At 39.2% G+C, this 14278-nt stretch overlaps 1 protein-coding gene across 1 annotated transcript in view; it reads right to left on the bottom strand.

Moving 5' to 3' along the window:
• Positions 1-14278, bottom strand: part of LOC147668212 (ARF GTPase-activating protein GIT1-like) — a gene marked incomplete at both ends in the record, with an annotated part of 136171 nt that overhangs the window by 91872 nt on the left and 30021 nt on the right. Inside the window, 3 exons of the mRNA XM_086948700.1 lie at positions 10934-11006; positions 12320-12368; positions 13157-13183. Of these exons, the coding sequence (XP_086804826.1) occupies positions 10934-11006; positions 12320-12368; positions 13157-13183 (149 nt within the window). The remainder of the gene's footprint in view (positions 1-10933; positions 11007-12319; positions 12369-13156; positions 13184-14278) is intronic.

Below are 14278 nucleotides of genomic sequence, written 5' to 3'. Positions count from 1 at the left end.
CTGGAATATGCGAACCACCACAAGATAGAGAGGGCAGGGGTTCGGAAAGAGAATTATAAAGAGGCGTGTATCCTTAACACGAGGACTTATGAACAAAGAAGGGGTGTGATGCATGTTATTGAACTACATGTACCAAAAATTTATAATTTTGTAATGATATTTCACTTTTTGCCTGCAAGTTGTCCTGAAAATACGTACTGTGATTCTATTGCACCTAATAAAAATTGTTTTACAAAAAAAAAAAAAAATGTCTCATTCATTTCAGGAGACAGAACACGGTCAGTGTATTTATTATTTTTTTAATTTACATTAGCAAATGCCTTTTCAGAATACAGCAGGCAGTAATTTAGTAGTTAACTCGTATTCAAGTCAGGTCGTCCTTTGACGGGCACCACACTGCCCGACAGGCAATTTTGTTAAGTTTTCCTTCACGAGGTAGTTAGACTTTCTGAGGGACATGTAAAAATGAATTAGTACCCGTTACAAAAATAGCCACTGGAGGGCACCATAGTTACACAGACAGCCCATAAACTTTTTAATGAAACAAAGTAAAGGGCTTCAATACCATAAACGAGGAGGAAGAGCAGACTAATACAAGCACTGGCATAGCCAATAGGTCTCGCCTATCCATAAGCTATTGGCTTTGTCAACAATTGTTTAGCATGATGTACAGCAGTGCGGCTGCTGTGCCCAATGGCTAAAAGCAAAAAGAAGGTGCTATGATAAAGCCAACATCTGACAGCGTCATAGCGCTTTTCCCCCTTTCCTTTTAGCTGTGAAGCACAGCAGCACTGCTGAACACGTGGCTAAAACAACTTGACAAAAGTAATAGCTCTCACTTAGGGGAAACCTATTGGATTTGCAATGCTTTTTTGGGGGTAAACTTTTCCAAGCTTTATATTAAAGTGATATGTATGGTTTGTAAGAATGTTATCTGCATATCTGTTTATGTAAGTAATTATACTAATAACCATTTATATACCACTTACAATCCGTGTTTCTTACTATTCACATGACTCATTTTTAGAAACTGAGTCAAAAACAGCAAGAATGTCAATTTGAGGCTTGCAGTTTGCATGCAGATTCTTAATGCCAGTTCATAGCTCACTATGCTAGGTTTCAAAGAATTAGACCTTATGACATGCAGGTTACAAAAATCTAGGGACATAACATGCTGTTGGAATCTTAATGCTGCACTTCTGATCATAATCCTCCACATTCAAGGACTGCTGCAAAGTTGAAATGATTTTCATGCTCCGTAAAAACATTAAGGCGTTCTTTTGAGATTCCCTACCAAGATTACACATTAGATCAAAAGGCCTACAGCACTTTCTGGAATAGCAGCTATTTATAACTAATGAAAATTTTCCAGAGCTATTAATATTATTAAAGCTGTAATAGTGACAACATAATGCAGGATGACATTAGCGGCCACCTTATCCAAGATCACCAGCAATGAACACCTCTGTGCGCCAGGCAAGGTTGCTAGCAGAAACAAAGGATTGGTCAATTTGAACACCTTTATATGGTGCTTTGTGGGTGTTGATCCTAGCTGTGACGGTTAACATGTGGAGTCCCTTAGGGAGGTCTTGTTGCTGAAGACCAGTACTTCCGTCTTGTCAGAGTTGAGCTTCAGGCAGCTGGTGCGCAGAGCTGCACCCCATTAAACTAAAAGGCCCTAATGATGGAGGCTACTGCTGGAGTCATTGCTGGAAGATGAGGAGAGTTGATGAAGGAGATAGATGATAAAACTCCCTGCACTGTGTACTTTGCTCAGTACCTCTAACTGACTGTTGCCCAAATCATTTGTAACCAAATCTTCTTCTACTTCAGGGATACCTAACCTGGAAATCCTTCCCTGCCCAATATTTTGTGTTATACATTCCCTTCAGTGGGGTGACCCGCCACCAGCCCCAAGTGTCTCCATTCTCCTGGAGTCTCAAAGGTTGAGAGAAATATTTAAACACAGATTTACAGCAGTTTTTCACTTTCATAATGGGGTAGAAGCCGGGCACACTGAGGCCTCTGCTTCTTTTTCGCTAGGCACAACACAGGAGGAGGCGTGGTCCAGTTTATTGTTTACATTTGTATAATACAGAGCGTACTGCACTCGAAAGCGCTTTGTGAATACTGAGACTGCTGCATAATGCTGAAGGACAAGCTGATGTAGGAGATGTGAGGCTGACGGCATATGATAGATCTCTGCGTTATTCAGATCTGTGGGTGCAGAAAGGCTACCACAATAACAATGGGCATTTGACTCTGCCCCCAACTAATGGCTTTTTGCAAGTGGGCATGCAGCTTCAATCAATGCTGGTGCACCTGCATTAAGAGTGCAGGTTGCCTGCAACCTGCACTTTACATGAAGCCGATAAAGCCAGTCCAATGTTTTTAGCGAAGGGTGCATTTTGTTATGTAATGGAGTCTAACATTTCACTTTCGGAGTGCTCAGACAGCTGTCTTATCGACAGAACTGCTGAACTCTGGGAGTATGCAGAACTGGCGGTCCTCGACCTACACATAGAGATGACCCAAAACCGGTCTCGTTCTTATGGGAAATGGTTTAAAATAACAAGCGGGTGTATAGAATTTTCAGGGCCTGCTTAGGCGAGCCAAGAGGCATAAGCGTCAAGGGTGAGAACATACGTGGAACAAACAGTTACCAGGTAAGCCCTAAAAACAGGAGGTATTAGATTATTGAAAGCACAGAGCTAGAGTGGAGAGTGGCCAATAAGCAGACACGCTAGAGGGGGCGAAGGGAGGCGGGAGGAGCTTGGAGCAAGAACAGAGTTGAAACAGGGACGGCTTCACTCCATCCTCCATCCCCTCCAGCCTTCTACCACACTCTCTAGAGAGCTGTTTTTTTATTTCTTTTTTTTTTACCCTTCTCCTCTGCAGCAACATTGGGGCACTAGCGTGTTTTTGGGGAAACGCAGGATAAAATGGTTTCTGAATCATGCCAATAGCAGTACATGGGCCACCCCCAGGCTCTATTAACCAATGGAGGCGATCTTATGTTTTCCCCAGCTAACTCTGTTCTAGGGCCAGTCCTCAAATAACAGGCCTTTGCAGATGTCCAATGGTCTTGTGATTTGTTAAAGCATCCTGATTGGCTGTGAGTACCAAAGTGCCTCAGCTCATCCCTTTGTAGTGTGATTTATTGTGTAGTTGTCCGTGGTACAAACTAGAGCAGGTTTCTCGGAGTAGCCCGCAAGCTAATGGTAGCTCTCCAGCTTTTAAGTAGCTCACCTATGTGCATCCAACCATTTTAAATTAGAACCTTTTGGCTAGTTCACTTATTACATGTATGCCAAGATTGTGTATTTTCAAAGCTTATAAGGTGATGTTTGGAGAAAAACGGCAGAATTTCCAAAATATTAGTACACTGATTTTTGAGTGAAATCATGTGGTAAGACTTATTAATATAACTTTCATGCCACGGCTATTGTAAACTGTGGCTGTAGAGGCATTTCAATTTGACAGCCTTTTTAGGTCGCGCCTGGGCAGCTCATGCACTGCTCTGCTGGGTATGCTGTATTCGCTCTGCCCACTCTCCGCCTAATATGTATTATAGGCTTGTGTCATTGTCCTTTTGTAAATGCTGGCTTCTGATGCGTAAATAGGCTTGTTAGTTCCTCCTTAGTACTGCCTTATCTTCATTTGTAACCTCCCATGAGGCCAAGCCCTTTTACTACTGTTACACGGTATATCATATTTAATCTGTAAGCACTATTTTCTTTCATGAGTTTCTCCTACTGCAGGTACAACATTCTTTCCTGCAACATTAAGCACAACATGCACGCTTTCACTTTCCGAGCAGCCCAGGACAATAGCAGCCGCTTCTTTGAAGTCAAATAGGGCTCGCATTTACAAGAGTTTCAGCTATTGGCGTTGTAAATGATAATGCCCTTTATGTATGGGTTAATTATCAAAACGGACAAATAAAAGGCCTTGCCATTTACAATGCCAATAGCTTAAACTCTCGCAAATGAGAGTTCTATTACATTGCAAATGCTTGTTTTTAAAGAGGATACTTTAGGCAGTGTTAATGGGTCACTTGCTTGTCACTCATTTAATCTGCAGGGCGACACTTCCTGTATGACCAATTCCTCTAAACCAGGCAACCATTATGGAATGCTGTTGTCCACAGTATATCATTATTTTACCATTCTTAGATGGCCAAAAGAATCTCACAGTGGTGGCCATACTGGAACCTTAAAAAATAGATAAGACTATGTAGAATATTAATGCAAGACTGAAACCTGATGCGAGGTTTAGTTTTGCTATAGCAACCATATGCAGCATCTTTTCTTTTTTTCTACTTGAATAATTTTAATTTTTCTTGTATATATCGTTGAGTTTGTGTATGTTTTAGTGTGATTTTGTCAGATTGTGAATGCAACAATGAGTTTGTGGGAAGGTAAATGGATGCATTAGTGCAAAGATGAGTGACGGAGTGCATATAGGATGAATTACTAAGGGCTTAAACCAATTAATAACACAAAATGCACTTTTATTCTTATGCCAGACCTATTGGCATTGTCCATTGTTTTAATATACAGCTTAAAACAGCACAAAACCTACTTTTTTTAGCATGAAATTTCAAGCAAAGGAAGATAAAATGCAAAAATGTTTTCCAATGATTTCCCTCAGGTAAAGTCTACTACCATGAACGAGCCTATATATTTGAATGACTGTGCTCCCACCGGTCTACTTCTCTTGGTGGGAGGGGGGAGGGGATCGGGGGAGGGGGAGGTAGGGGGGAAATAATTGGGCCCCAAAGGAAATGTCATGATTTCTTAGTAGGCTGCTTCATAACGCTATTTCAACATATCTTCTCCAGAATAATTCATCTGACCTTTCAGCAATTCCGCCACTTCTAATTTCTAAACCCTCACTCTTAATTTTTTCTATTTCTAAGCTGATACTTTTAGTTTCACCACTTGTGAATAGAGACTGAGCCCCAGAAAGTTTCATAATCTTTACATTAATCTCAGATCTCTACTGAAACACAAATGCAATCAATGGACTGTGAAGACACCCTTCTTCCCCCAAGATGTCAAAGACTTGCAGCAGAATCTCAGAAAACACCTGTTTAACAAGAACAATTGTCTACCTTAACGCAGGGGTGTATGGTTTTTGTATTATCATGGTAGCTTAGATACAATTTCAGACACTGTATGCTTCAAAATGGAAGCTTTAGATACCAGAGATAATAAAAGATTCGACTGAAAAATCAATACGGTTAGTCGTAGAAAGTATGAACTCTAAAAATACGAATGTTCTCCACTAAAGAAAATTGGTGGGGATGAGCCACGGGGTAAATCTCTGTTGGAATCATGTTGCAAAGCATTGCCTTGTTTTCAATGACAGGCAACCTAAAATTAACTTGTTCATCGTTTATTTTCACATCTAGTTTAAACACCCATACCACAATAAACATAATTGAAGCATTATAATCTCCATAAATTATTGTGCAGCACTGAGAACACTCCTATACAGCATTTTGAGACTGCATGGAATATATATTAGTCTTCTATCCTCAATTAATTTAAATACTGATCGTGAGTTTACAACATACGTGGATCTTTCAACAGCCTCATCTGTTATAACAACATTACCCAGCTTTTCCTCAAAACTGAAATACAATTCTTATTTTTGAGACTGAGTTGCAAGTGAGATGTGTTCCTTCAGAGCAAAAACAAATGCATTCACCAGATCTAAAGCATGTTTTCAGAGTTGGATAGTGGAAGCTAAAAAGTTGCTCTCTTTCAGCATCTCATCCTCTGCTCTGTCAGTATACTCTACTCGTCACTACTACATTTATCATAACTGTATCAATTTAAGTGAAGACGTGCACTCACCAAAACATCTATTACTGAAACAGATATGTACATTTACAATAGGATTGCATATTATTTATGGATTCTCTCTAAAAATGTGCCTCCTTGGCCTCTATCTTTGCCTCTCATATCAGCTACAACACATAAAAAATACAAAGATTGAACTTGGACGTTAGACACGGATGAGTGTTATTTTTATTTTTTTTATTAATCACCAGTAGGAAGGGGTGAGGGCAATGGGCATATGTGAATTACTGTTGGGTCCCATTCAAATTTTCAGCATTTTAATTCTAAAGAATAAGCAAACTGATGTCTGCTTATGCAAACAATACCCATTACCTGACGAAAATGCTACTCTCAATCTCAGCTAAAGAAGTTACCGTAATCCACTGAGAGGAGCATATAGGGGGTCAAAATGCCCTAACCATACATTCGCCAGCCAACTGGAACACCACTGTTGTGATGGTATTACAGAGGTATCTGAATGGATGGATTAAAGGAGCAAAAACTATGGAAATGGTTTGTTTGTTTATTTGCTTCAACTGCAGTAAACTTGGGCCCAACTTGTAGCAAGGTTTCAATCCTTCAAAAGTAACCTCAGGTTCATAATTTGCGCTCCTGAGGGATAACTATAGTGGCTTGGTCGTGGGTGGCAGGAGTGTTAAATAAGTTACCTCAACACCATTCTCCTCTCAATAATTTTAACAGAAAATTGGCAATATTCTCCTGAATGAAGCAGGGCTCCTCTCTGACCCACTCACAAAGTTACTGTTGATTAATACTAATGCAGGAATAAGTTTAGCTCGAGAAAAGTCTGCTATTGCGGACATTCGCCTGGATAAATATTATACGATTAGTCACCCAGCAAAGAGTGCAAGTAAAGGTAATGCTTGAGGTTCAATTGAGATATTATTGTCTACTGACTACAAGTGGTCTTATACAATATTCAATAATCCAAGCAATAAATCACAAATATCTGAAACTTAATTTGTATCTTTAACACCAACCGTGGCTATTTATCAGTCTATATTTACTACAAAGGCCACAATATATAGATTAGGGTTCTCCAACCATCTCACTATAAAGAGCTACTTACTTTCAATGAAAATCATTGTGAGCTACTAATATTATTAGTGTTGTACATATCAGACAAGATTACATTAGTGTCCACCCTATGCATTACCAATCATGATCACCTCAGTGTAAGATTGCCAGCCGCAGTGTTAAAAAGGCTTAGCCCATTTGGAATGCCTCTACAAGGGTAATACATAACAGCCACAGCTGCAATACTCCATGACACCAAGTTAAAATATTAGGAATAAGTCTACTAATGCTATATTATTTGTCATTTAAATATGAGTTATAATTATATTTTGGGAATTATGGGTTCTAAAAATACACACGTTCATATCAAATACAAACGTTTCAATTTTGGTATACAAATATTAAGTCAACCAAATCAAAGCTTCTAATTTGATAGGCTGAGCTGCACATAGGAGAGCTACTCACAGGTAGGTGGAGAGCTACCAGTAACTCACAAGCTACTCGTTGGAGAATCTTTTGAAGTCAACAGGAGTTCATAATACAAGTTATTGAAAGGGAACAAACCAGCTATATATTAATCATGGGAGATCTGAATGCCAAAACTCTAATCAGGCCTTGGAAATCTAATGGGCTTAAGAAAGGGAAGAGTCCTGGAATATCCCAGAGGCACAGTTCCTGATGCAAGTTAAAGCTGACAAACAAGAGAAACCTCTTTTGGGAGAACAAAGGGAATCGGGCTGCATAGTTGTAAACAGTTGATTAGAAAACTACGTTCCAGCAGGCATGATCAATATATCTTCCAAGGGCTATAATCAATTACATAATTTCTTCTCATGAGGGTTTACAATTTCTCTTGGACATTCACAGTTAATGAATTGAGTGATCATATTCTCTCCTGCAACGTAACCCTTGTTCTGGAAAACATTGACTGTTAAAATGTAAAAGATGGTTAAGCTCTGATTGAGAAGTCTCTTAGCCAAATAAGTTAGAATCCTAGAAATATATACCTGCTCTACAAATCCACCTATTTAATGCAGTTAAACAAATTTCTTTAGAGTAATATTATAGAAGAATATGGATCTTTCATGAAATTGATTTTTAAAACTCACCCGTCTCAACAAAACATATATAATTTTCAAAAGATGAAGACAATTGATAATATAGATGAATAAATGTCTGCAGAACTAAATAGCCTAATACGCAGTCAATATTTGCACTATTCTGAGACATAGGAAAGATTAGGGGCATGGCGCAGAGGAAGATTTTAGGTGCTGAGCTGCATTCGAAAAGAATTGCAAGAAGACCAGAGTGAATTGATTTACACAAGGCTTTTGTATCTTGAATTCAAGACCATTTTGGTCCATAATTGCCTGAAATACTGGAACCAAGACTACCTCACACATTTTCTAATCAGTAATGATTATCTGACATAGCCCTATAGCTTAAATGATCTGCAAATCGCTTGACTTTAATAACCTGGAAGGCAAGTAAGAAATGTTAGATACAATTCTCCTAATGTAAATACAATTAAATATATATAAGGAGCTAGGTACTCTGGAGCTATGGAACCCGATTTTTTGCCTAGATTGGTGGTAAGCACCACTACAGGCAAAATGTCTGTTCTTCCTGCACTCGCATTTCCATGTTACTGGGAAATTCCTGGCTTGGCAAGTGCTTAGAAAATGAAATAAAATTAGGAGATCAATAAAATGTTTTTTAAATAAAGAGGCAACATGTATAATTGAACATTTTAAACCATTTTGTAAATGTGAAGACATTTGAAATCAGATGCTAAAAATTAAGTTTGTATCCTCAAATTGCATAATGGGAGTAGTGCAAGCACATCAAACAGAATATAATATGGATGATGAGTTTATGAATTCATTAAATATTTTATAATTTGTATATATGTGTTTGCATTTTTTGTGGTTCAATTATTGAAAATACTTATGTTGGGGTACCAGGCTTCCAGAAATTACTCAAAGGGGTACTCAGTTTCCAATATTGATTCAATTGGGGTTTCAAGGTTTCAATGATCAACTGTGGGTCCACGTTAATCAAAAGGTTAAACACCACTGCAGTAGAACACTAAGCAGAATTAGTGTAAAAAGTAAAGCATTGAATTTTAGAGGGGAGGGGCATATACAGTTTGCTAACTATGTTTGGATATCGGGTGCAGAGAAACTCAAAACTGTGTAGGACGTATCCATACCTTGGAAGAATGTTTGGTTCACATCTCAGTAATAAACCCAATATCATTCAGACAAGAGTAAAGGGAGATTAAAGGGACAAGTGCTCAAAAAAGCGCTGGTCATTTTTTAGTGTAGCAGGACATCAACATTTTAAATGTTTGATTTCTATTTACAAATGAATAATCGCTCCCACATTGATTTATGCATTTTAAACTATTCCATAATAACACATTGAAGTTTCCTTAATCGTACTGAAGTGAGGACATTATGCCAGTTGGAATTAATAAACTCTTTATTCCCAGCTCAAGCTGTGAAAATTTAGTTCGGTCTCACTAGTGCTTATGTTTTAGGGCTCCTAGCAGTGCTTTGTTGGGGTTTCCCGTTAATTCACACTCAGGAGTACACTTTAAGAGGACTCCTTTTTAGTGAGATCTTAGAGCAAAAGAAGTTCCTGCAAGATCTTTTCCTATAGAATAATGGTTCTTAACCTTTTGTGGAAGAGGTGTGGCGCAGCGGCCAAGGTGCCGGACCACAGGGTTCACGGTTCGATCCCCGGCGCCAGGTCAGCCCAGCACCATGTAACTCTGGGCAATAGCTCACTTGATCTTCCCGAGGGCCCCCAGTGCCGGGAAACCAATTCGGCGGTAGCTGTGCGCTTTACAAATTCAAGGTTATTATTATTAACCTTTTGACTTCTGTGGGCCCCACTTAACAATTACTGGAATCGAAGGACCCCCACTGAATCATTTATTACCCCCAAAGACGACAATTTTATGCACTATATTAATGCCAACAATGTATCTGCTTAAGAAGTACAGTTATTGCCTCAAACAGACTATATGTTTTAATAATTTATTTTCTTAATCATCTTTGTATTAAACTTTGCTGTGTAACTGGTATCTTTACACTGGGTTTTGTTTTTTTCTTTTTTAATGTAAGCGAGTTTTATATTGTCGGATTTCGGTCGAAGTCCTTGTTCACTTATGCATGTATAAACCAAAGAGCCCATTTTGAACAGGTGCCACTAAGGAGACATTCCTCTATCAAATTTGGCAAAATGTTCGGAATACACTGCAATCTGTAATTTATGATTACAGAGAGTACAGTAAATTTAAACCACTTTGATGCAGACTTCAGGTAGTAAGTGCTATATAAATCCAATTAAAATGCAATATATTTCACTTTTATTGCCTCGATTCAAAAACAACTTTCATAGAACACCTACTACTCGAGACTTGCTTGCCACCCAAAAATGTGATAGCAGTGGGAAAAAGCTATACATTACTAATAAGTTAATAAAGGGATACATGTGGTCTTCATTGCCAATAAGGTGAATGTCAAATTGTAAGCCAGAGTAATAAATATTACTATTACCATCAGAATTTTTGCTTAAGAGATAGAGGTGGAAACTGGCTACTTCACAATAAGTAATCAAAATAACGATCTGGGAATGCTCTCGTGGCCAAATATCTCCCGCCAGGCATAAACATGTACTCCTAATATGGATTGGAATCTTGTTTCCTCATACTTAATCCCCACCTTCTCTAAAGAGGAAAGTTCTCATCTGAATTTGTTATTACTTTATATGTCAGAGTTCCTATATTGTGGTAAAAGATAAAATGGTGTTCACGTTCATGCAGCAAAAACACGTTTTCTAAATATATCAGAAAAATTGTTATGCACATAGTTTTGAAATGATAATTTTGCCATGTGTTTTCCCTCAGATAATTTGAGCTATTACGGCTTTCTGTGTTAATAAATATTAAAGATTAGCTGTCAAAGGCTGTCTCCAACCTTTCTTCATTCTTCTATGGGGCCAATTCTCTCTTTATAAGTTACAGTCTTGCTTCTTACCTGCATCATTTTCCCGCCGGTCAACTTCGTCATAGACATCCATTGCCAACTCTTCAAATAGATGGTTGCTCAACTGCAAGAGGAGGAATGAGTACACAGTTCACATTTGATCTGTCAAACACAGACCACAGGGTGGTGTGTCCATGTGGGTACTTAGTGCAATCTACCCAATTGAGTACAAAGTGTAAGCAATGCAACTGAAAAGACAGTGACGGAGACCCAACTGGGAACAAACAGTGGTCTGTACAAATGGGAACAAAGCGTGGACTGGGATTGAAGGGTGGTAAGTCTTTCTGTGATCCAATGTTGCGGTGTCATATTAGTTTCATATGCAACACTTTTTTGAACAAGGATGTCAATGTATAATTCATTTACATAACAGAAAGTGAAGGAATGTTATGTGAATGAATTATACATTGACATCCTTGTTCAAAAAAGTGGGGCATAAGAACCGTGAGTTTAGTTTAAAAAAAAAGTGTATATATATGTAAATTAGAAGTATATGTGTTTTGTTTGTATATATGAATTGTGTACAGTTTTGTTTCATGTGAGAGACCAATAATTAAGGTTTAATATGGTTTAATTAAAAGAAAAAGTTGAACCATACACTCGATATTTATTTTTCTCTGCTTATGGCTATCAACTTGGAGATACTCTATATCTAAAATCATTTCAATTAAATTGTGTTGAGAAGGATTAATCCAAGATTGGATAATTAATTGTAACCAGTCTTACAAACAGATAGATGTATTACTTTTCCGTAGGCTTTACCTTGTTTTTTCCTTGTTAGATACCCAAAAGCCTATGGGTTATATGGGTGACCCCTGCAGATTGTTAATATTAGTTGCATTTGGCATGCTTCCTAACAATGCGGGCTGTCCATTGCATAGTGTGGGCTATCCACCAGAGCAAAAAAACACAGCCTGCTAAACAGAAACCATAGAGTAGTATGTCCATATTAGAAATAAGAGCCTCCTACCTCCCTGGATATACAAACAGTTGGTTAAACTAGAATCCAGGTTTGTTCCTCCAACTGGGAACAAAGTATCTTCTGTCCAAATAAGTGGCCAGTATACTGTTCCAGAAGTTAGAAAGGGCGTCTGGGGTGAAAGTCAAAAGAAGAATGAAATGTGCTGTGACCATATAGTACCAAGTAAGAGTGGCTCATACTAATTATGATCCAAGTACCTAAATGTGTCCTTAACCCGCAAGAAAATAAAAGAATCTGGTTAATGTGTTCTCAAGTCAAGAATGATGGAAGGAAGCAACCCTGACTTTGCAGCATCCCTATGACCAAACGAGACAGACCGGCGAAGCACAGTGGAATCTTGTTCTGAATAAATGAGTCAGCCCGAGAAAAGAAAGACTATTAACATTAGTGCTTACCGCTTGCAGCTTCTTTTTGGCAGCTTTTGCAAGTTCTGATAGATCCAAGCTGTGCAAAAAGACAATGTTTCAGAATTTCTTTTCTACCTCTACAATGCAATAAATAAACACCACAAATCATTAATCACTATTTGGCGCAGCAGAATATGTATTTTGAGCACAATGTAGACAAGGATAAGAATGAGTGCACCTATCTCAAGGCCCAACTGGAAAGCAAACTAAGCCTGGGGTCTTGGGGAGAAATAAATGGGTCCCCTTGCTTACAGGTGCAGAATTTCAATAAAAGAGGAAAGGGGCATACCCTTCTACTTTTATTCTGTTCAGTTATCGGTCATAATTGTGGTAAACATCAACCTAAGTTGATCACTGACATTGGGGAAAAAGAAGAAATCCTAATAAAAGTGTCCCCAGTGCTGCAATTCTGAATATAAAGGGGTGGGGATTTAAACCCATGAGGGGGGTCTCATGGCTCAAACCTCTTCGCAATGTTAGGGCATCTGGAATCTCTGCACATATCCCGCCCCCCTTGATTATCATAACCACTTTACTCTGACAGCCTGGCGTGCTACCTCGCTCCTCATGGTCTTCGAAGTTTGACAGCATTTTCTGATTGGCAATGTGATTATTTCCACACAAATGTGTTCCCAATCCCAACTTTCGAGACGGGTACTGTCCCCATCATAAGGGTTCCCGACAATGGGTGCTTCCTCTTCCATCCCATAGAGTAATACAAGCCCCAGTGAAATGTGAATTGGGGATTGTTGGGCACTCCTGCTCATTCACGGACGACAATCAAAGCACAGCTGGGGCACAATGCAAGAGATGATTAGACAGTACCTCTGGGGCAAGCCCTTCTGGCGAACTCTATCTCCAAGAGTAAGCAGTGAGGAAAGAACAGGATAAAGGCAGGTGTTAGAAAGCATTAGAACATGATCTCAAACACAGGCAGGTCTATAGACACTCTCACAATAAAAGCAGAAATTATCCAGCAGTAAACTAAGGGCACACACTCTCTCAACTCTTCCCCTCTCTCTGTCAATCACCGTGAGGGAACAATCAGGCACTGGTGTGAGCTAATGGCACAGTAGACCTGCCAACTTAAAACAAACAAGTATTTGCAATGCAATAGGTCTCGCATTTGCGAGAGTTTGAGCTATTGGCATTGTAAATGACAATGCCTTTTATTTATGTATTTTGAAAACCTGCATGTGGTGCTTAAACACACATTTTGTACTTTTAGTCCTTGTTTACGGGAAGTAAGGCTGGCAGTAAAAAAGGGCACAGTTACTGCCAACCTTGCTGCTTATAAGCAACGACTAGAAGTACAAAGTGTGTGTTTACGCACGCTTGCAGATTTTCAAAACACAAATAAAAGGCACTCTCATTTACAATTCCAATAGCTCAAACTATCGCAAATTTGAGAACTATTGCATTGCAAATGCTTGTTGAGCTCTGAGACTGAAGCAGCAGCAGCCAATAGAAGGCAGGGACTGAGCCCCCACCCCCTCAAAAACAAAACCACCAAAGCTCACTGAGGCTGCCGCCAAAGTCCTGGGATGTTTTCACATTTCTTAATGGACACTCGCTGCCTATAGCCTGCAAAGCGGGCTGGAAACCCACTCCGTGCAGGGCGTTCCGGCTCATCCTCCCTGCCACTGTTTGTTATCGGGTCTTCACTGGTTACAGTGCGATTTATCGGGTCTGGCACAGTCATGCATTAGCCTACACGAATCCTTATGGTACATTCAAAATAACGACAGATGAACAATTCATTTTAATTTTTTAGTTCAAAAGTTGCATTTTGTTAGGGTAATGAACGTTTCCTGTGCTTTACAATAACCCTCCGGTTACTGCTTTCACATACTAAGCACCTCCTGCTAGCCTTTCTTCCAGGACCCTTGTACACTCCCTCTCTTCCACTGCACATTACAATGAATACTACTGTCCCCACCTTTGCCA

The sequence above is a fragment of the Lissotriton vulgaris genome, unplaced genomic scaffold (genome assembly GCF_964263255.1).
Source record: "Lissotriton vulgaris unplaced genomic scaffold, aLisVul1.2 SCAFFOLD_4766, whole genome shotgun sequence".
Classification (NCBI taxonomy): domain Eukaryota; kingdom Metazoa; phylum Chordata; class Amphibia; order Caudata; family Salamandridae; genus Lissotriton; species Lissotriton vulgaris.
Note: the sequence above shows the minus strand (reverse complement) of the source record. Positions and strands in the feature narration are given on the sequence as shown.